The sequence below is a fragment of the Haemaphysalis longicornis genome, unplaced genomic scaffold, assembly GCF_048455015.1.
Source record: "Haemaphysalis longicornis isolate Haplotype H1 unplaced genomic scaffold, Haemaphysalis longicornis Haplotype H1 scaffold_13, whole genome shotgun sequence".
Lineage (NCBI taxonomy): Eukaryota > Metazoa > Arthropoda > Arachnida > Ixodida > Ixodidae > Haemaphysalis > Haemaphysalis longicornis.
This window is the reverse complement of record NW_027526233.1, coordinates 56,436,518-56,460,696: the sequence shown is the minus strand read 5'-3', so window position 1 is coordinate 56,460,696 and position 24,179 is coordinate 56,436,518. Positions and strand designations below refer to the sequence as shown.

General features: G+C 47.5%; 1 protein-coding gene across 1 annotated transcript in view; it reads right to left on the bottom strand.

The window, feature by feature from the left end:
- LOC144163844 (uncharacterized) overlaps positions 1–24,179 on the bottom strand; it is a 200,999-nt gene that overhangs the window by 25,727 nt on the left and 151,093 nt on the right. The window contains exons 4-5 of the mRNA XM_077694528.1: positions 13,194–13,303; positions 2,850–3,052 (exon numbers count right to left, since the gene is read on the bottom strand). Of these exons, the coding sequence (XP_077550654.1) occupies positions 2,850–3,052; positions 13,194–13,303 (313 nt within the window). The remainder of the gene's footprint in view (positions 1–2,849; positions 3,053–13,193; positions 13,304–24,179) is intronic.

Genomic DNA, 24,179 nt, shown 5'->3' with positions numbered 1-24,179 from the left:
ACGCGTATTCGAGCACTGGGAGGATAAGGGTGTTGTACACAGTTAGTTTTGTATCCCTAGGGGCGGCAGATAGTGTACGCCGGAGGTAACCAAGTTTTTTTAGGACTTTAGAATTAATGTAATCAATATGGAGGGACCAGGACAGGTTAGGAGTAAAAAGACCGCCAAGGTATTTATATTGGTAAACTCTCAGCAGGGACAGTCCATTAAATAAGAAGTTGAAATCTGAAAGGACGAATTTATTAGTAAAGGACGTGAACACGGTTTTTTTGTAGTTAATATTCATTTGCCAGGAACGGCACCAGTTGCAGAAAGATGCAACTGAATCGTTGAGAAGGATGTGATTATTGGGCGAGTGAATTACATGATATATAACTCAATCATCAGCGTACAAACGAATCTTAGAGTGAACAATATCAGGCAAGTCATTAACATAAAGCAACAATAACAAAGGCCGGAGAACTGAGCCCTGCGGAACACCAGCAGGGATTTTGGCCGGGGAATAAGCAACGGAATCAAAGTATACAAATTGAGATTGGTTCGAAAGAAAGCAAGAAATCCAGTGAACTATTTGTGGGTTATTGAGGAGCTTATTGAATTGTGCAAGAGTTTGCCTCCCGGCCTCTATGTGTTTAATACATAAAATCAAATGAAAATATATTCCTGACGTCTAGACAAAGAACTACAACTGACCGACCGAATATAGAAAAAATAAATGCGGGCCGAATAAGCTCGTTTGTTTAATATTTAAAACCTTCAAACTAGGACCGCAATACCAGCGATCGAAGCAACTGCCCGCTGTGCGCATAAAGTATCCTTTGCACGGTTGGCAATACGCAGAAGTTTACGCATGAAAATGGCCAAAACTGAAGTGTTAACACACATCTCGAAGTGCCCCACTGTATAATAACAAACGATAGAGCCGTTCTGATGTTCAGCCAAGTGATGTGTTGGGGTGGGCAATCAAAGCAAAGTCAGGCACTATCCCAGGGGCTCCTTTCCTTAATATACGAGGCTATCGCCGGCGTTTTGAAGTAACTTGCTACCCGTCTTCATTGAGCGCTTGAGTTTTCGCAAAAAACAATGCAAACGTTCCCAAACAATGAAAACTAACTCTGATTTCGAAAAATAACAATCAGCACTATCAGCCACTTTCGTGCAGTATTGCGAAGACTGAAATCCAGGTATGTCTTGTACAGTTTTTATAACCCAATGTACTATTTTTGTTACACTGCTCTTTTGCCCCATATTTATTATGTATCTGTGTTTTGATTTATTCTTTACCACCAAATTAAATAACGTTCGCTGACCCCACCATGTTTTGCCTTAGGTAAACACAAGAACTAGTGTTCATAAAGCATGCACCACGCGACGACCTAATTGCAACGGTAACTGGGTGCACATTCGATTTTGGAAGAAAACATAATGGAGGTAGCTGCGTCCCCTATTCGCTCCTCTGAAACGAAAAGGGCAACAACCATATTTGGGTGGTACGTCTTGTTGGGGTATTCCGTTTCGTTTATAGGTTCCGTGTACAATTTCTTTCTTAAAATGATAAACTTTTCTAATCAGCAGCGTTGACGGCGTCTATCTGGTAGTTGAAATGGGACCCCAACTTCCAAAGCACAGATATGCGCATAAACAGCGTTGGTTCTAGCCCCTCGATTGGGTTGGCGTGGTGAAGGGTCGGTTGCACAGCCGTAATGTTGAAGCAAAAAGACAATTAGTGCTTCTGTTTGCTGTGGGTGACAGTTTGTGCCACAGCCATTGTATGCAGGGCCCTGCTGTTGTGATGCCTCGAGCGGGCATAAAGACAAATGCAGTCGATGCATTCATCTAGTAACAAACGAAATTAACGATAGCACGCCAGCACCGTAGCAGTCACTCAAACGGGGTGGTACCGAACTTGCAATGATAATATGTCCCCACAATACATTGCTCCATGCTGACTGTGTTCTTTTTTGAAACTACATGTGGGCAAAGGAAGCTGGATGGTGTCGCTGCGTCTTAGCAAAAAAGCGTACGACAAGATGATCACGTACCAAGGAATCATGTCTTTAATGAAGCTGTTGTTTGTAATGTAGTGTGTCTTATGCTTTAGGGTTGAGAAATGAGCGAACCAACATTTTGGTGCTACACATCTGAGGCCTGCACACGGTACCGTGTACAAATTGACATAAAGATACATCGTTCGAGAATAAACATTATGAAGCAACTTAGCAAAATCTTTGGTGGAGATAAAATGACGCACAAAAGTTCTTATTTGGTTCCCCGATGATATATTATTAGTTTATTTACCAAAAATGGCCGTGTCAGCTTTCAATACTGTTTTGACGCCGGAAATAAGTTCGACTATAGCTTTTCATCGCAAAATTCCTATGCAATATTATACATCAATTCACAAACACAGAAATTATTTAAACCTCAAAAAAATGGAAACAAATACTTTCTGGGGAAGTACAATGTTGTAAGAGTAACCAAAATACATACTATTTCACTTTATATCAAGTGTGACTGGGAAGGAGAAAAAGATTGTTAAAGGAAGGTAAATATTGGGCCTCTCTTTGATTGTTCCGCCAATTTCTATTCCTTCTATAAGCTGATGCGCCCCATGAAAACACAACTTGTGTTGATGGTTGCAAATTGTAAAGACTGCATCAGGCGTCCTAATGATGCGTAGATTGCTGAAACCAGTACTAGGCAAATTTGCTGAAGTAATTTACACCCGAAAACTACAAACTACCTTTTTACAGGCCACGAAATTTTGTATGGAAAAACCGCTCACTTGAAATAAAAAAAGCATTGGTCATTATCTTCGTTATTTAGGTCGAACAAACATGAAAACTCACGCGTTTTGCACCAAGTTTGCAACGAAGGAGTAATGCGACACTTCCACTGCCTTTGGCAGTCCCGTGGTGCCTGAGGTGTAGATGAGTCCCACCAGCTCCTGCCGAGGGTCGGGTACGGGCACCTCGCGAAAATTTTTCTCCTCCAGGAGAGCAAAACCTGAAACGGAAATAAAGCCCGGTGCTTCGCCGAGTACTAGGCGAACCTGCAAGCACCAAGTAGTGATCCATTTAGAAAGAAATGCGGTCGTATCTGTTGGCAGCAGATGCCACTCAATCGACAAAAGCTTACGTCTGGCCTAGTGTATGGGCAATATTATTTACGAATTGGAACTTGGACTTGTTACAACGGTCATATAAAAGTATTTGCTACGCACTGAAACGCAAAAGCAGGATATTTGTCCAGCATAAATTCAGTAACATTGCGGCACAACTGCGGCTGCTATCAGAGGAGACCGTAATACAGATGGGTGTGTACATACTGACGACATTCCCCGTTCAGAGTTTCATCACTTCTTATTATAGTAGTATGAATTCAGCAGATTTTAACGCCACTGCCTGCAATGCGGTGTTAACATTACTGGAGGTCGCCACGAAAAAGTGCCGCCATATATTTTCAGAAATTGAGGTTTAGAAGTGTTAATTGAACACGTTTTTTAAGGGATTTGGTAGAACGAAACGCGTTAAAATATCTATTTAAAAAAAGAAAAAAATCAGCTTGTTGGTAAACATTTCCTAAGCAGGTGCCTGGAGAAAACGTCATGCCAGCTAGAGAATAGAGTCGACTGTCTCACTTTCGAAGACGATATCTCCAAAGACTAGTTGGCAAAGTGGATATGTCAAAAACATCACCTCCCTCCTCTCATCAGAATGAAATTAATATTTTTGCGTGCTGGAACTACCACGGACGTGAACCACGAGAAGGGCGAAGGCTATATCTAGAATATTTACACTTCATCCATAACAAAGCCCGCGCGGGGACCGAACCTTGAAAGCACCTCCTTCCCCAGATGTTTTGCTCATAGCATTGTTACACTCTCCTCATCGTTTCGCCTTTCAATTGCGCTAACTTGCTACAGACGCCGGGATGAGTATGCTTAACAAAGAATTCAAAGAAATTTCATGAATAAAGTGACACCCTAGTGCAACGAAAATAGACATTTTTTTATAATACGCACAGCTTCTTCTCAAAAGTATTCCTCTATTGGTTAAACGGAAAAAAACCGTGGCCAGCAGACAAAAAAGTCTTCGCATTCTGATTCAACATATTATCGACGTCCCATAAAGACAGCACGTGCAATGCAGCTGGGATGTTTCATGCTCTTGCAGCCTTTTCATTTTTAGCTTGCCATACGCAATGCGGCCACCGATATCTGCACAAGGCAAGTAAAACTTTCAACCGTCCGGTTACAACCACTCTGACGAGAACATGTATGCCCCTGACTTTTATTGTTTGTTTAAAGCCATGACTGCTTTGTGGTTTCTCGGAAGCATTTTTGTAGGTAAAGTCGTACGTTCTTTTACAGTCAATGTTACTCTTCCAAGCTTTGCGCTTCGTATATTGCTCTCACAATAATTATCATGCGGCATAGTTTAGTGTACTCACTGGTGACTACAATTATTTTGGTTATTAAACAAGTACGTACGATGATGAGAACGTGCGGACCAAGGCACGAAATGTAAGTCGGAGATGCGGGACTACAGACCCAGAAAAAAAACGATGACTATGATAAGTGAGTACCGACGTTAGTAATCTACCTAGGCGTACACTACCTGTGCTTACAGTACTCACGAATACAGTGCTCTCGACTGCATGTACTCGTGATATAAGTACTCACAAGTGCCGTACTCTTGATTACATATACTCGCGAGTTACAAACGTTTGCGTTGGATAACTCATTCGGCTCCCAGAGTGTGTGCACAAGTCTTACGCATTTTGTAGCGCCCGGTAAAGGAAAATATGATGAGTTGTAAATAACGGGGGAAACTGCGGCTCTTTTTAATCACTCTGGTTCGGTGTGGCCTTTCACGTCAACCGCTAGTCACAGGGTTGCCATAGTGAAAGCCCGGCCGAGAATGGACGACTTTGCTGCACATTCTTTTGGAGCCTTTAACGCTGCTTCATAGGAGACTGCTAGCACGCACTACTCATGCTGAAGTCAATCTTCATCGGTCTTTGAGTTAGTAACCAAAGGGCTTTGGTCTGTTTAAGTTATGCAATATAGTTAAAAAGGAACCGGATAATACAATGGCACCTGCTGGAGACGTTCTTTGGCTCTCTGGCTCAGTCGAATCCCTAAACCTCGTGCGGCACATCGAACTCAAGTTGTTGATTTCGGGAATAAAGTAGTAGAAATGCTTTTGAATTCAAATAAATATGTGTACATTTGAATTTGTGTGCGAGGGAGTACAGATTGAGAACGAGTACAATGTGTACAGAATGAGTACGCTTGTAAATGCAGATTGAGTACGAGTACAGGCGAATATACATGAGTTGAGTGCTCATGAGTACACATTGAACACGAATACTCGTGAGTACGGAATGCGCATGAGCAAAAGAGAGTAAAACTTGAGTACGAGCATGCGGGAGAACGTGTTGGTGTACCAGTACTATTACCAATGGGTAAGTTCGAGTGTTTTTGTGTACAGACAAATTTTTTCAGACTTCGTGTAACCGAGTACAACCTGAGGGAAAAAAACTGATTTAGATTGTAGTTTTTCTGTTTCGCTGGCCTTGGCCTGCATTCAAAGGTAGGCAGTTCATATATATCCGCCAAAACAAGTTTAAACCTCGGATCAACATAAAACATAAGAAATAATCTTTCTCCTTGCACCACACAAATGTAAATTAAGGTTCACAGGTAGATTGAGCTGATTTCTTAAAAGTTAGTCAGATATAATGGGCTTTATTTTGATCACTAGGGGGCCGAGGCTCAATTTTTATGATGGGGTACAGATTCCGGATTGTTTTTGTCGGGTCGTGGTTAGAGTTGGCTCCGGAATCAAAAGAGGGAGCTATTGTGGAGAGCATAATTTTGGGACGCGTTTTATACAACGTGATCGAAAGGCTATCTGCCTGAACAATATCTCCAGCTAAGGGATTGTTTTCGTCGTCTGTTGGTTGCAGCAGTATCGCGAATCAAAAGAGGAAGCTATTGTGGATAGCACAATTTGCTCTCGTATTTCATTGAAATTGTTCGAAAGGCTATCTACCCGAAGGATATTTCCACAAACCTGCACAAATTTTGGCTTAACCATTCAGCACCTTTTTGGGACAAACGACAGATGTGATTGTCTTATTGTACGGAGTTTTTGTACATCCAGAACGTTATATTGAACAAGTGCAATTGTTCAGGATAAACTACCTGCGCTCGCTAACTGCGAACATTGTATGTGCGATTGTCGTGCGTATGTGTAAATGGTATGGTGCTCGTCACAAGACGGCTTATATTGCCTTATCAAAATGATTTCCAAGCATTGCAATATTGTTAAGACAGGAACCTAACTTTAGAGAATAGGTGTAAGCGTGGTCTTTCTAAACTGGCCGCTCCACAGTGTTGTTGCACCGTTCAGCATGGCCAACTCTAAGAAGTTATGAATAGAAAAAAATGGCTGTAACTCTTGCGCTATCGAAAGCATCCCAAAACACAGGAATAAAGAACGGGCTAATAACACAACTTTACTGTTAACCAAGTTTCACTTAGTCGCAAACGGATGGTTAGTTTACACTGAAGTTGTAAACGTTTCAGAATATTAGTCTGCTGCCAGGAAATGGCTGTCTACAGTGGCAGTTTGGCTACAAATAAATGTCTGTAAGTGTTGTTTTAGCAGAAATCTGATAAAACAAATTTAATGAAACTCCGCAGCTTAGACGACTCTATTATTATGCTGGACAGGTACGCTGATCACCCTTTTTCACAGTGTAGCAGGGCACTGCATTTTGCACAATGGTCGCTAGTAATTAGTAGTAAGATCGGCCAGGGCGGGATATGCCGGAAAGAACAAGTCCTGAGGCATAGTAGACAAGCTAACTTAATACAAACTTGGGCTAGTTCAAACATTACAAAAAATAAAACTGCGTATGAAACAAGGACACACGAGAAGATGACTAGACACGACTGCGCCCAGTGTATAGCAGTCTTCTCATGTCTCCTCGTTTTATGCGCAGTTTTCTTTTTCGACAAGATATCAGGACGATAATAGTTCATGCCAGTATTCGCTGCGCTTAAAAGGCAAGGCTTCTTTAGGCAGTTTGGTAGAGGATATGGCTGGTGTTAATCGTAAACGAACCGAGCTTTCTCTTATGTTTCCTTGGAAGATTATTCCTGAAATGAGCTTTGCTTAAACGGATATTCATTAATGTTCATGTTTCTAACCTTGATTCATTACTATGGATGACTCACATTATAGACAATTTTTTTGGTAACGAAGGTGTTCATAATAACGAGACAGGACTTTATATAGTCACAGCCAAATCTACCAGTCTACGTCCGGTGTAATGTTCATACTTGTAAACATTGTTGAAGATAAACCAGAAATTGCGCAAATATAAGACAACCAAATATTAAATAAGTTATATTTGCAGTGGTATTTTATAAAATGCATAGATGCTTGATTTTTGCGAAAGTAAATTCTTCATCCACTGCAGAAAAAAATCACTCCACCGTCGCCTGCTGTCCCCCGCGCTACTATAGCTTCTCGTGGCATTTTATGAAATAGGCAGCAACAGTTGCAAAAGGTTCCACTGGGTAGGCTCCACATTTTGCTTGGAAAGCATGTGGAGTACCGCAACGTGGTTCTATGAGAGTTGAAATAGGGCCCTGGATTCACCAGCGTCTCCGCCGTACGGCAGTGCTGGCATTGAAGCACCCGGCCTGTAGCAGTAAATGCGGTAAATGCAAATTTATTTTTGCAAACCTTTGGCGTTTTTACCTTGGGAGGAGTGTGACGCAAGAGGAACAACATGACTTGAGCGGATAAGTGGGTAAAGTGAAGGGAGGCATTTACTTATCCAATGTCGATAAAGGCTATCGTCTTTTGTTGAAATTTGCAACGATAAGAAGAGGTACGCCAGTAATTTTTTGTTTTGCTTCTGTGTTGTAATGACATTTGGCATTTTAGCATTTATAGCCAGCAGCAGAACGTCCTCAGTAGAGTTAGAAGACTTGTACATAAAGTAAATATTTAAGCAAAAATTTTAAAATTATGCATGTTTTTGTAAACATTCGCAAAAAGCATGCAGATGTGGAAAAACTTTTTAATCAATATTTGGAATTAAAAAGGTCCTGTACTTATTGTTTTATAATTTATGAAAATTTTGAAACTACCAGTTTATGTGAGCAAGAACATGCAGCAGTTACTAGGTGCGCAGCCTAAACTAGTAACTGTTGCACATTTTTTGGCAAAATCCACCTGCCGTTGTGGGGGATAGTGAAGTTCATAAGGAATTAGTTAATACAGCCGTTACTTCCTTTTTACGAGCTTTTTAAAGACGACAGTCTTTCTTGGACTATATGAATGAAAAAAAATTTCGGTCTGTCTGCATGTCTGTCTAACTGTCACTCGATTCAGGCAGCCGCCCAAAGCGAAACTAATCCCACGTAATAGTCTTATATACTCCCAGCCATATCTAAACGTTTAATTCCGGTGTTAATATTCATACTTGTCAACATTGTTGAACATGGGCAAGACATAACGCAAATATAAGGCAGAAAGTGAATACTGAAGTGACATTTGCAGTGTTCCTTGATTAAAAATTTAGGGATGCTTGCTTTAGGTGATATTAAATAAAATACTACATATAACCACAGAAAACGATCGCCTGCTGTTGCCCGCGCTACCTGGCGGGAGTCGACAAAATCTAACCGCTACAGCAACGACAGGTTCCACTAGATATCCGCGTTCGCTTCGAACGCTCGTGGGGTAAGGCAACGTGCTTTTATAAACGTTGTAGTCGGAGGCGTCGGTTCGCCCGCATCTCATCCGTGCGGCAGCGCTGGTATCGAGGCATCCCACTTAGAGCACTTTACGCGGTCAAAATAAATTTACCTTAGCTAACCTCTAGCGTGCTATCTTGAAAGGAATTAGACGTGAGAGAAACAGCATGAGAAGTATCTGGTAAAGAGAAGTTGTGCATTCACTTGGTAGGGGCGCCAGGCGACCAGAATCGTGCTTGGAAATTTGCAACGAGAAGAGCAAATACGTGGCCAAATATTTCTTATGAGTGTATTTCATTGAACCGAGTCAATAATTTGATGCATGTCAATGCCTCCCTTCCCTTTTAATGCACTTTTAATATTATTCGAGCAAGAATGTGGCAGCTTTGTAAACTACGTTGATAACGGGGTGAAAATAACGAGGGTCATTGCCAGTTAATACCGGTGTACGTGTCTCAATTTTTGTGGCAAGGTCTTAGCCTTGTTTTTATATTTTACTCAAAACGTCCTCTAAAAGTGGATTAAAAACTTGAAACAAACATTTGGTAAATGTGATGTGAGGGGCGACGCGGGCCAGCGAGGGCCCGAGACGCGACCAAGGCACTCGAAGGCAGAAAACTAACTTTATTAGCGAGGCAAGACGCCTCGAGGAGCCTCTCAAGCTACTACCGCCGGCCGCGCGCCGCACACCCGCTCTCCTCGGCTTCGTGCTCGCTTTCGATGAGGCAGGCAGGTGTCGCCGTAGTCTGTGCGCTTGCGGCGCTGGCTTCTGATGTGTCGGGCAGGTGTCGCCAGTAGTCGGTGCGCTGGCTCACATCCGGCTCCTCTCTGTTGGACCAAGTCCCTTTGGTCACGGAAGTGGCACTGCTTGCTGCCTTCATTGCGAGAGGGAATAGTCCTTCAAGCGCTCGGGTAGGCGCCTTTGGCGCTGGGGTCGAGATGAGGGTACCGCCGGAGTCAGGCCTGCAGGTCCAGGAGAGGCTGGCGGTTGAGATGGCTCCTTACTATCACTGCGAGAGGTGGAACATTCACACAGAGACAAATTTTGGCTCTATAGGATGTAGGGCTCGACATAAGGTTGCACATAGTGCTTGAGTTGAGACACGTGGACTACCCTGTCTTGGATCCGATCACGATGCCCTTGACCAGATATGCGGCTAACGACAAACGTAACAGGCGTTTTCTGTTTAGTGATTTGATATACTCCCTTGAATTTGGGTGCCAACTTTCCAGTACCATCTGTTACAGGCTCTTGGCGGCGCACCGAAACGAACTGGCCGACGTGAAAGGAGTGGTCCCTATGGTTTTGATCATACGCTTCCTTTCGTTTCTCTTGGGCTTCCTCAGTATTGCCTGCTGCAGTAGCCCGGTTCTGGGACAACGTTAGGAGGCGGTCTTGCAGTGTCCTTGCTGTGGCGGGACGGTGAGGTTGATATGGAAGCTTGGGAACATCCTCTTGGCAAGATAGTGCTAACCACGGCGGCTCATCTGGTCCTGGGAGTGGCAAACACTGGAGTCGTGCTGAGCTGTGGTGTCCAGGCATATGGTGATTGAACAAGGACCCCTGGATCATAACAGCGTTCGATATCCTGGGCAACAGTCGTTCATGGCACCGAACAATCGTTCCTGTGGGTGCGTGGCGAATTTCAGTTGGCATGGGTGGCTGAAACACCAATTGTGCATGGCTTGCAGAAAACCAGTCTTCACATAATATAAGTGGCACAGCATTATTATGGAGGGCGGCTGCTTCAACCAAGGCGGTGATAGGTCCGACAGAAACCTTCAAACATACGGCACCAGCTGGAGCTGCTGTTTCTCCACCGACGACGACTAGAGGGGGTCTAGTCCAGGGCAAGAGGGGCAAAGAGATGACCAGGCAGCGGGAAACAAGCGTCACTTTCGATACACTGTCGGGAAATGCATCCACTTGACCAATCCCAGCAATTGTGGTGGTAACAAGGGCGCACTGGACCAGTGATCCATCGAGGGTTTCCGAAGGGGTACTGTGGAGAGCTGGGGAAGAATGTGTACTAGACGTTGGAGCGGAAGCTCTAGATGGACACTTGGATGCGAGATGTCCTTTTTGGCGGCATTGGAAGCACACAGCTTCGGCCAAGTTCTGTCCAGGACGGTAGGCAGGAGCACCATGTTTAGCGGAGATGGTGTGGTATCGGAACTCTTGTTGGTCTGGTGGCAGGGCTGAAATTCGCTGTGGCCGGCTCGTTCTGTCTGACACAGCCTGAGGATTCATGTACGCTGAGTTGCGGGAAGGCGACTGTAGGCTTGGAGTGGGTGGTGTGGCGTTTAGATACCCTGGGCGTGAAAATGGAATGGCCGAATGGCTCAGTGTTTGATCAAGCTGAGTAACAATGTCCATATATGCTGCGACGGTCGCTGAGCGTTGTGCTGCTATAGTAGTGGCCAGGTTCGAGTCGGCAATGCCTTGAAGGGCGTACTCTATGCGCAGAGTGTCCGAGAGAGTGCCTGGGCATCCAGAGATGAGCTTCAGCTTTGCCAGAGAGTAGTTGACAAGATTCTCTTCGTGTGCTTGCACGCGGACAAGTAACTGCTTGTTGCCACTGCAGCAAGGTCTGCTTGGTGCTGAAACGATCTAGGAACGCTTGCCTGAACGTTTCCCACGTCGGGCATTGACGGCCAATGATGGCTTTCCAATCAGCGGCCGCTCCACGAAGTTTGCCCATGGCGACGGCGAGTAGTGTTGAAGGCTGCCACGAAGCAAGGTTTTGAGTTCGCTCCAACTCTTCAATCCAGTGGGACGCTGAAATGCCGCCGTCCCCACTGTAAGTAGGAAGCGATGCGGACAGGTCTGGAACAGTTGTGACTTGAACAGGGACTGCAGCGCGTTGCGACACATGAAGGAGCTGCTGAAGTAAACCTGTCAACAACTCGGTAGTTTGTGCTGCATCGGAGCTCGGCGGAGGCGGTGCTGTGTCAGTGCGCTGGGTGGACGCCGTGGAGTCTGGGGATGTGGGCGTGGCTGAGCGGTTTTGAACGATATCGGCGATAAGGCGGTTTACTACTCCTTCCTTCGGCCCGGTAGCGTCCAGATTTCGGCGAGCCAACTCTTCAAGAAGATAATCTGCTGTAGAGCCTGCGAGGTCCTCTGGCGTAGCCTCGTTCCAATTCACGAGCGGCATGGCGGTACAAGGCAGCCAACTGGTTACGAGACGAGAGGGCGAGTAGGGCGAACGGTTTGGGAACTGAAGGCAGGTTACTTCATCGGGCGGGCAGGCGCCAACACGACAGTCGGCGAAACACAGGGCGAAGCACGAAATGGCTCTGGCCAAGTGGGCGGTAGCACCTGCACACAGAGGGAGCGCTGGGCGATGAAACTTCACGGGGCGATGCTCCAGGCACGGTTCGTGGTCGACTGCACCAGTTGTCAGGGGCGGCGTGGGCCAGCGAGGGCCCGAGACACGACCAAGGCACTCGAAGGCAGAAAAATAACTTTATTAGCGAAGCAAGACGCCTCGAGGAGCCTCTCAAGCTAGTACCGCCGGCCGCGCGCCGCACACCCGCTCTAGTCGGCTTCGTGCTCGCTTTCGATGAGGCAGGCAGGTGTCGCCGTAGTCTGTGCGCTTGCGGCGCTGGCTTCTGATGTGTCGGGCAGGTGTCGCTAGTAGTCGGTGCGCTGGCTCACAGTGAACCCAATGGGCATTTTATTACAGTGTACGGTTTTCACACCAATCTGGCAAGGCGCGAAGTCTTTCGTTACGTTCATCTACAGGGCACAAAGAACCCAACGCCGAGTAAGCATTGCAACTTTAACCGGACGTGGAGGGTGCTGTAAATGAATGCACGGGTACAATTTGCACTAACCTAGCGGGAACTCTCTGCGTGCCAACATGCGGCGACGTAGAGCAAATAACCTCTTTTTCCAGGTCGCCTCATCGCTATCGTTTGTTTCAGAATTCGCGCGCTTCTGGCGTCTTGCTGGACGTCGTTACGCATTCGGTCAGATATTTTCTTTCCACGAATTTGGAACAACCACCGTACTTCTGTTATGCCGTTCGCACAGCTGCCACCCCCCTTGGAAATGGGGTATTGATATTCGTTTCCAAATATATTCTACCCCTAACCTCCTCGGCCACTGAGCCGGCACGACACGTTAGCCTCTGTCTGCAGCCGGACAGTGGTGGAATTCTTTGGACTACACAGAAACATTTGTATCTGTTTCGCATTCGAGAAATTTTAAATTTTCTACGGAACAAATGCGTCGTCTTAGGTACCCTGGCCAGTAAATCAAATCTTGTCTCCTATTTTGTCTCCTAGTAGTAATGTAGCTGCTGAAGTCTGAAATCCTTCCGGCGCCTTAATAATTACTTGGCACATTGTATTGGTATAATTTTGTGCGTTAGGTGGCATATTTGTGACAAAGTCAAATAATCACCTTATCTGTGAATTTCAGTTCGTCGCACACTTTCCGAGCTTTTTCAGCGTGGGGCTCGTCCGTTAGAATGTAATTTGCATCCCCATCTTTCATTTGGTACAGCAGCTCCCCTGCAAAATAAAAATTATTGCTTCATTTAGATAAAAAGGCAGACTTGTTCACGCTAAGAATGAAGTATTTAAAGCAACGGCAGTTACGGCGAATAATAAAAGGTCGCGTGGAAAAAAAGAACGCATACATTTATCTACCAGTCGTCAAAGAAATGAGCGACCGTTTCCCAGCAATATTCTGTTATTAGTGTTGTGATGGTGGTGCTACTCAGGGAAGTCGCTGACGGAACAAACGTTCTGTACTGACACTAAATAGAAGCAAAAGTCGTTAGCCACGGCAATCTGTTTGGATGGACGCAAGCAACCAAAATGCCTCTGTTATTATATTTAATCCCACGGTAAATCTGACGAAGTAGTACAAAACAATCATTAGCACTAATCGTACAGCCCCCCCCCCCCCAACTTTGACAGGCTTCCGTGTTCTGTATAATGGCAATTACCACCGTGCAATTACTGTGAAAAGTAGGTCAATATGTAAGCAAACAAAAATTCTTATTAAGCCAGCAGTACAAAAGAAGTATTTATAGTAGTTGGAGCAAGTATTCACTCAATGGTCGATACGCCCAGCGGAACTGGGCGTGTCGAAAGTAGAATAGATTTGTAGCCTAAAGAAGTACAACACTCAGTTCATGATAAATAAAATGCTTTTATTCCGTGTTCATAGTTTACATTACGTCATCTGCAATTCGAGTGTGTTTCAGCGAGCTTTTGCAATGAACTCGGCGCCATTACTACTACACGTCTGCTAATTCCAACACAAAGTAAGACGCGAGCAACCGCCTACATCGACAACGTATAATCGCGCCCACCACGATAACGGTGCGGTGGGCCGCACCCTTTGAACTGATATCATAAAGGTTCTCAGTCATGCGCGATGGGCAGACCACCCCTTCCCGTGATGTTAAGAGCTATTACAGCACCTGGAACACCGGACTACCATGGTAGCGAGGACATACACCTACCCGGTTGCAAGAGATAACTTGTCTCTACCAATGAGGAAACATGACGTAGTGTTGCGATTTTTAGAATCTTTTACATCGCTTTCGAGCACAACCAAGGGCGGCAGTGGGTAAGAAATAACGTTTAAACAAACCGCCGTAGGGTTCTCTTCCACACCGCAATTTTCTTTTCTGTTTACTGTCTGCCGGTAAGGTTTTTTTAACGCTATGAATTTTTTGTGCGGTATTAGTGTGACAGAGAGTGTATTACCGAGAGGGCAGACACGTAATTCATACAGTGCACCATGAGAAGCAAATTCAATTGAAATCAACCACTCGTGGTATCCGATTTCGCTCAAGCGCGCGACTGGATTTCTTGTCATGCTCTTAGTTTCCTGGATTACCTTTATCTCCCTCTTGCTACTAATCATCTTCATTCGGCTTAGCCGGTACTCTCACTGCTTTAAAGGTACAGACAGCCGATTTTTGTCGAGTATATATTCTCTACCCAAATAAACGGGCATCACTTATAGCACATTAACGAAAAACGGTTTTGCTGATAACGCCCTAGAACTTTTCTAAATCGAAATTTTTAGATCTACAAGCCGTATGTGTCCCTCCTAAAAATAATGCTGGCAACCATGACATAGAGTAGCTCGGCAACATATGTTTGTCTGTATGCGAAATCAAAAACGATATATAAAAGTTGTCCCCAGCTAAAACTTTTAATCGCAGGCTTTCCTGTTCCTATAAGTGTTTTTCTAATGCAATGGTCTATTTTGCACGAAAGCGCCATCTGTTGGGATAGAGGATAGGTACAATGTTGCTTCAGGTTGTGGAGGTGGGAAGTTCGATTCTGCCCGGGCGCGACGTTTTTTAGATGCAGAGCATCTGATTCACTTGCCTTGTCGCTCCGGCGTCGTCGTCGTCGTCGGCGGCGGCGGCGTTGTCCATCCCTCCCCCATTCTCATCGCCGCGCCAGATGCGCTCTCCGCCACTTACCCCCTCTCCTCTCCGATAGCGAACACTCTCTCGCGAGGGGCATTGGATTGGATTGGCTTGAATTGGATTGGATTGGACTGGCTTGGATTGGCTTGGATTGGCTTAGATGGGATTGGATTGAATTTGGATTGGATTGGATTAATGTGGATTGTGTTGGATTGTGTTGCGTCATAGCCGCGGCACGTTGCGTCTAGCTGCGGCAGAAGCGCTGGGGCCGGTGCATGTGCAGTAGTCTCTCTTCCGCGGTTTCCTCTCCTTCGGGCGCGCTGCGCATAACACCGCTGTGCCGTTCTCCGGCGAAGCAACATCCACGCTTGGCTCAAACACCTAGAGTCCACGCTGCTTTACAAGTACGCCAACGTGGTCACCGACTGGGACCGGCTTACGCCGTCCCCTAAACGTTATGCCAGCTATAAAACGCGGTCCCTCCGCCGCTCCGCCTATGCGTCGCATCTACACAGGGTTCCCGCGAGGGGAGGTGGGAGTTTTGTTTTTAACCTCCCGTTGGCGTATTTGGAAACTGAAATCAAATATTTTGGCAGAACAAACGCCCCTGATTCAGGCAGAATTGTCAAAGCTTCTTCACTGGGTCTGTTTACTGAGCGTTGCCGTTGATTCTGGGCATGAAGTCTCAGTTAGCCACACTGAGAGAAACCCAGCGACGGCGGCCGCGTGTCTTTAAATGTTCAAAATATTGTTTAGAAATACATACACAATTTAACCTAGTACAAATATTTGTGTTAAAAGTTTTTTAATGCGTAAATAAACGTTTCAGCAGTTACAGTAGCTGCTAGGTTTGCAGGTCACGTGACAGCGATACATATTGTAGTGTCAAGTTTCGACACTACGAACCACTACCCTTCCGATTTCAGGACGTTTGCTGCCAAATGAAAATTATTTCCGCCAATTTGTTTAGAAATTGCTGATGGCTACCGGGCTATATAAAACGCTGGCTACCATATGAGCTAGAGAACATATACGCTACAAAAATCGGTTGTCCGTTCCTTTAACAATTTACTTCACTCTCCGCAAGTAGCACGCTTGCGCCATTTGAGAACGTCCCTTTGGCGGTCGAAAACCAAAGGCATCGCTGGTGTTCCTATATAAAATATGGGAACCACCTTTACTTGAGCGAGCATATATCTATATTGTCACGAAGACAAGGATGATGCAGTTGTGTTGAATGAGAAACACGTTTATTGGAGCGAACTTGTGCTCCCCTAACAAGTCAAAAGAATACAGAGGCGGCGAAGCAGCGGTCAACAAAGTGACTTGCACAGGCGAGTGTCGTCGAATCGAATGCCCCGGCGTCCGCACTGCAGGCTTTTTATCTTTTGGCGCGCGTGGTTCTCGAATAGTCGATTCGCATCGAGAACATAGTAGATCCAAGAAGATTATTCTGGGCTGTTCACGTTAAATCGGAATGCTCTCCCTATCACAACAGATAACACATGCGGCACAGAAAGAAAGAATGGAACACGCGCTTCCCTTGGCGCAGAGATAACAGAGACCGGCGCAGCCGGGCGGTAAAAACAAAACACAAATAAACAAACCCAATGTATGGTTCGCGGCATTACCCCCCCTCTAAGAGTGCATCGACCCGATGCTAACATAAGCGACAGTCCGAACAAATGAAAATAAAAGTTCGTCATCGTCCGTAGAAAGGTTTTAAGCGAACCACGTGGACGACTTCAAGCCGCGTGCGTCGTCGTGATGTGCCGGAGTCACCATCGGGGATCACTTCGTAGGTAAGTTGGCCAACACGTCGTAGAATCTTGTAGGGTCCGAAATAGCGTCGCAGGAGCTTCTCACTGAGTCCGCGTCGTCGGATGGGAGTCCAAACCCACACACAATCCCCTGGTTGGTACTCGGCGTCTCGGCGTTGGAGGTTGTAGCGGGCCGCATCCACCAGCTGCTGGTCCGTTATACGAACTCAAGCGAGCTGGCGGGCCTCCTCCGCACGTTGAAGATATCCGTGGACGTCGGCGTTGAGGTCGTCGTCTTCTACGTGCGGAAGCATGGCGTCGAGCATCGTAGTCGGCCTTATACCATAGACAAGCTCGAACGGCGTCAGCTGTGTCGTCTCCAGGATAGCCGTGTTGTACGCAAACGTGACATACGGGAGCACTTCGTCCCAAGTCTTATGTTCAACGTCAACGTACATTGACAGCATATCTGCGATTGTCTTGTTCAGACGTTCTGTTAGTCCGTTTGTTTGGGGGTGGTACGCCGTCGTTCTTCGGTGATCCGTGTTGCTGTAGCGTAATACTCCTTGCATCAGCTCCGCAGTAAATGCCGTTCCGCGGTCTGTGATTAGGACTTCCAGGGCTCCATGTCGCAGCACAACTTGGCTTATAAAGAACTTCGCCAATTCTTGTGCAGTCCCCCTCGGAAGAGCGGCGGTCTCTGCGTAGCGCGTCATGTAGTCTGTCGCTACGACAATCCCCTTGTTCTGTGATGGTGACGTAGGGAACGGGCCTAAAAGGTCCATTCCAATCTGTTGAAATGGTCTCGATGGGACGGCGATCGGTTGCAGAAATCCGGCGGGTCTTGTCGGCGGCGTCTTTCGTCGCTGGCAGTCACGGTAGCTCCGGACGTAGTGGGTGACATCAGATGTAAGGCCGGGCCAGTAGTACCCCGCCTTGATTTTTCCAATAGTGCGGGCTGTGCCCAGATGTCCGGAAGACGGGTCGTCGTGGCACGCTTCCAAAATTTCGTCACGAAGGTCCGCGGGGATGACGAGAAGGTAATTGGCTCTTGTTCCGGGGCTAAAATTCTTCTTCGCAAGTACGGAGTTTCTCAGACTGAATGCTGGTAAGCTGCGTTTGAAGGTCCTAGGAACGGCAACGTTGCATCCCTCGAGGTACTCGATTATGACGCGTAAGTCGGGGTCGGCACGCTGCTGGGCGGCTAGGTCGCTCTCCGTCACGATCCCGAAGAACGCGCTGTCTTCATCAGAGTCTTGTGGTGGTGGGTCGACGGGGGCACGGGACAAGCAGTCGGCGTCGGAGTGTTTCCTGCCGGATTTAAAAACCACTGTAACGTCGAACTCCTGCAGGCGCAAGCTCCACCGCCCAAGACGGCCAGAGGGGTCCTTCAAATTGGCGAGCCAACACAGCGCATGGTGGTCTGTTACAACCTTGAATGGCCTTCCATACACGTATGGGCGAAATTTTGAAATCGCCCATATAATAGCCAGGCACTCTTTCTCAGAGGCAGAATAGTTTTTCTCTTCCTTCGACAGCCCACGGCTAGCATAGGCGATTACCCTTTCGCAGCCGCTTTGCTTTTGGACAAGGACGGCACCCAAGCCTATATCACTGGCGTCCGTATGCATTTCCGTTTCGGCATTTCCGTCGAAATGAGCGAGCACGGGCGGGCTTTGCAGGCGTTTTTCCAGCTCGCCGAATGCTTTTTCTTGGTCGTTTTCCCAGCTGAAAGGGGTGCTATCTTTCGTCAAGCGCATGAGTGGCTCGGCAATGCGTGCGACGTCTGCGACGAAGCGCCGGTAGTATGCACACAGCCCGAGAAATCTCCGCACGCCCTTCTTGTCTTTCGGCCTTGGGAAGTTCGCAATGGCTGAAGTTTTTGCCGGATCAGGTAGGACTCCCGCGGCGTTGACGACGTGGCCCAAGAACTTGAGTTCCCCACATGCGAAACGGCACTTTTCAGGCTTCAGCGTCAACCCCGACGTACGAATGGCCTCGAGTACAGACTCCAACCTTGCAAGGTGTTCGTCGAAAGTCCGGGCGAATACCACTACGTCGTCGGGGTATACGAGGCAGGTGTGCCACTTAAGGCCAGCTAGCACAGTGTCCATGACTCTTTGAAACGTCGCTGGTGCTGTGCACAGCCCAAACGGCATCACCTTGAACTCGTATAGGCCGTCTGGGGTTATAAATGCAGTCTTCTCTCGGTCTCTCTCGTCCACTTAAATTTGCCAGTAGCCCGTCTTCAGGTCCATTGATGAGAAGTACTTCGCGTGGCAGAGGTGGTCGAGGGCGTCGTCGATTCGGGGGAGGGGGTACACGTCCTTTTTCGTGATTTTGTTCAGTGGCCGGTAGTCAACGCAAAACCTAATGTGCCGTCTTTTTTTTTACGAGTACGAAGGGCGCAGCCCAGGGGCTTTTCGATGGCTGTATAATGCCATCGCTCAGCATGTCGTCGACTTGAGTCCGGATGGCTTCCCGTTCGTGTGAAGAGACGCGGTACGGTGACTGTCGGGTAGGTCGGGCTCCATCTTCGGTTATTATTCGGTTCTTCGCTAGAGGGGTCTGACGTAGTTTTGCGCTCGACGAAGAACATTCGCTATAGCGACGCAGCAAAGCCAATAATTTTTTCCGTTGTTCTTGCGGTAGCGCCGGATTCACGTCGAATGGCTGCGGGAGCTTGAATGTTCCTACGGGTGTGCGTTCAAAGTCGGCGACTGCGATCACATCACTTGCTTCTTGCGTTTCTTCGAGGAACGCAATTGCAGCTCCCTTGTTTAAATGCTGGTACTCTTCGGTGAAATTAGTGACCAAAACGTGAGATTGGCGTTCCTTAAAGTGCGCAATGCCTCTTGCGACGGAGAAACCGCGGTCGAGAAGCAACCTTCGATCAATCTCTACGATAGCGTCGATGTCAGAAGCAGCATCCTGACAGTAGACGGCGATCATCAAGCTTGCGCGGGGTGGCAGGGTGATGTGATCGTCGGCGATCCTGACAGCAGCACGGTGATCGGGGTTCGGCTGCGGCGTCGTGGAGTGATTGGAGGAAAATGTTATCGACTTGGTCTGCAGATCAATTATTGCGCCGTTGTCCGTCAAAAAGTCCATTCCGAGAATCACGTCGCGGGAGCAGTTAGGCAGAACGACGAACGCCGCAGGGTACGTTGTGCCGTATATGGTGACGCGCGATGTGCACGTTCCACTTGGAGTCACGAGGTGGCCTCCTGCTGTGCGTATGTGCGGACCGTCCCATCTGGTCATAAATTTCTTCATTTTAGACGCAAATTGTCCGCTCATTACCGAATAGTCAGCTCCCGTGTCTACGAGGGCGACTACGTCAAAGCCGTCGATGGACACCTTGACGTCAGATGCAGCCGTACTCGAGTTCCGGGTTCGTCGGGGCGTCGTATCTCTGCTTGTACGTGTTGATGGTCGGGCACTGTGCATCGTCGTTGTCGTCGTCTTCTCAACGGACGTCTCGGTCAGGTCGGGTACGCGTCGCGCCGTGTAGCTGTCGTCGTGTTCGGGAGTCTCGTCAGGGTTAGGTCGGGTCGTCGGGATGAGGGCATGTCGTGAATCACTGTCTTCAGCGCGTCCTTGCGTCGTTGGAGGGTTTCTAGTTTTTCGCCGTAGAGCAACTTCCCCTCCAGAAGTTGCCGCCTTTAGTTTCCCCCGCGTGGGCTGGGGGACCTTCCACGGGCGAAGTCAGCGTTGCTACGGCGGTTCGGCGATTGGTAGGGGTACGGCGACGGCGAACGGTCGAAACGCGCTGGGCCACGGCTGGTTTCAGATAGATACTCGTCGATCTCGCGTGGTCGTTGGCCAGGGAGAGGGCGAGGTGCGTCGAAGGAGAAACCACGCAGTCCGAGTCTCTTTTATGGGCAGCGACGGTAAATGTGGTCGGCCTCTCCGCAGTGGTAGCACAGAGGACGGTTATCTGGAGTTCGCCATAAGTCCGTCTTCCTCGGCGTCTGGTTTCCGGCTACCGGGGGTCGGGCGGGTGACAGTGGGCGGCGGTACGGCGGGGCCTCTTGACGGCGTGTTGGAGCAGGGCGGGGTCGACGAACAGCCGCGGAGTATGTCATAGCTTGTGGCTCTCGGGGTACCTTGGATGGCGTAGAAGTTCCCAACGCTTGTTGCACTTCTTCTCTAATCACGTCGGTGAGGGAAGCGACTTGGGGCTGCGGTGGCGTTGGGAGAAGTTTCCGCAGCTCCTCTCTCACTATTGCGCGGATAGTCTCGCGTAGGCTGTCGGCCGGGATCCGCGTGCTGCCAAAGTCGTTCGCATTGGCCGCGCCAACAAAGTTGCGGTCATACTGCTTAGCACGCATTTCGAGGGCTTTCTCAATGGTGCTGGCTTCGGTCACGAATTCGGTGGCGGTTTTGGGCGGATTTCGGACAAGTCCAACAAACAGTTCCTCCTTCACTCCGCGCATTAAGAAGCGCAACTTCTTTTCTTCCGCATTTCGGGGTCCGCGCGGCGAAATAGCTGCTTCATCTCCTCAATGAAGATTACGACACATTCGTTGGGGTGTTGCGTGCGCGTTTCCAACGAAACGGCGGCTCTTTCTTTCCGCACGACGGTAGTGAAGGTCATAGTAAACTCGCTTTTGAACTGAGCCCAGTTTGTCAAGGAGCTCTCGTGGTACTCGAACCAAGTGCGAGCCGAATCTTCCAAGTAAAAGAAAACTTGCCGGAACGTTTGTGCGTCGTCCCACCTGTTGAATTTCCGGACGCGCTCCAGTTTCTTCAACCATTCTTCTGGGTCTTCTGCGGGGGCTCCTCGGAACGATGGCGGTTCCCGGGGCTGCTGCAGGACGATTGGCGACGTTGTTTCTTGCACCATGGTGTTGGTTGCAGCGTTCCTTTTCTTGGGCCCTTCTGGCATCAAAGCGAACTCGGGCGGTAAATCTTGCAGGCGGGGGCTGGCTCTTGTTGGACTGGCTTGGCGGCTTTTCGAGGTTGTAGTGGGCATTAAGGGTGGTACCCCGCACCTCCACCAGATGTCACGAAGACAAGGATGATGCAGTTGTGTTGAATGAGAAACACGTTTATTGGAGCGAACTTGTGCTCCCCTAACAACTCAAAAGAATACAGAGGCGGCGAAGCAGCGGTCAACAAAGTGACTTGCACAGGCGAGTGTCGTCGAATCGAATGCCCCGCCGTCCGCACTGCAGGCTTTTTATCTTTTGGCGCGCGTGGTTCTCGAAACGTCGATTCGTATCGAGAACATAGTAGATCCAAGAAGATTATTCTGGGCCGTTCACGTTAGATCGGAATGCTCTCCCTATCACAACAGATAACACATGCGGCACAGAAAGCAAGAATGGAACACGCGCTTCCCTTGGCGCAGAGATAACACAGACCGGCGCAGCCGGGCGGTAAAAGCAAACACAAATAAACAAACCCAATGTATGGTTCGCGGCAATATCAAGAAGAACTGTCTGTTCGAGTTTGGTGATTTTATAAAATGTTTGTTGGCTTATCCACTGCCTAAACTTCTTCATTTTAGAATATATTTACCCACATCTGTGAGGACGATACTTCCACGCACAAAAAATAAGGACCCTTACGGTACTTTTCATGATTACAATGCGAGAGCCTGGAGAAACATTTGCACAACTGTTCCACACTCCTTTGTATTTGCAGGATTTTTCTCTCTTTCCTTTTTTGGTCTCTTCCACGAATTACTTCCACGCGCTTGTTCTTGCTACACCGTGTACGCGTGGCTTTCTTTGCTTTCGCTTCTTCTTACTGCGCTAATTACATAAGCAAGCAAACCCAGCCTAGCAAAAACCATAGCTTCATTAGAGTGAGGGTTACGCACGGCTGGTGTGCACCAGTTCTAGTCACATGGAAAATGTTCACGTGCCATGCGGCTTTGACCATTGCACTTGTGAATTTCGGAGAGCGCGTGCATTAACGAATCAAAGTAACCCATTCCTAAAAACGGCTCTAGTTAATACGTAACACGCATATTGGATCAACAACGGCAAAAACCTTCGTTATACTCTTGCAATGTGCGAACATGGAACCGTTCGTAGTAAACTTGGCTGCTACTGTGTTGTCGTGGTTTCAAATTGCCGCGGATCACACTTGCGTTTCAGAAAAAAAAGCTACACTAGGCTACATCTTTCAAGGTTCTTCCTTGCGTCGCCATGACCTTCAGCCACCGATATGCCAGCAGCGTTTGTGTTATCGCTTGTTATGCACCGAGTTTTGCCTCAACATTTCCACCTTTATAGTCGAAGGTTTAGCGGCTGCTACGCCACTGCCTTGGCCTTAATCGGCGGCTGGCGCGTCTCTATTTGCGGTTCACGACATACTAACCAAGTGAATAGGCAACCGCTTTCAGCAATTGTATATAGAGATGCTGCGCTGACAGAGTTTACAATCACAAACATTAAAGCAACGCACAAAAATGGACCCACACTGAAGTTCTGATTTGCCGGTACACAGTTTACCATTCTCGCCATCGATGGCACGTCGGCTGAGCAGCCTATGGGTGCGAATCAAATGAAGGAACGATCGAATACAATCTCGCAGTTGATGTTGCCAGACTGACGGCGCAGGAAATGTTAGAGGTAACGTTCCCGTTAGCACTGTGTAATTTGCTTTCGCTCGTGGTCCACACGGTTAGAGGGGTAAACGTGAGCCACTAATATTTACTCTTTGCACCGTCCTCCATATTCGTTACCGAGCAATAACAGCAGCAACATTAACAACGCTCTTTTTATAAAAAAGGGGGTACTTCAGGTTCTCATCTTAATACAACATCAACATCAGCCCACACTTGAAACCTTCATCGTATGAAAAAATTTTTTTTTGCGAATGGCATAAAGCCTTAACAAACACGCGCAATCAGGGCTGCAACTGGTCAAAAACGTGTAACGTGGCCATCGCACCAGTGGTACTGAAAACTAACTTACGTGAGTGTCCCCCGCTCTTAACTGACAAATGCAAACAATTGTTGTACAATGAATGTGATAACATGCACCTGTAATGATGGTCTTACTAAGGGAAATTATGTGTGGGATGCTCGACCGACCCCACAATTTCTGTTTTTAGGGAACACAAGATTAGAACACACACGTCCGAATGTGCCGTACAGTGAACGCATTCGCGTGGGTTGCTGCGTTTTGCTGCTAAACATAGGCACATAAATATCACAGGACGCAGACAGCTAAGGTGGAATAAACATCTGCAGTCTTGTGGAACTGACATATT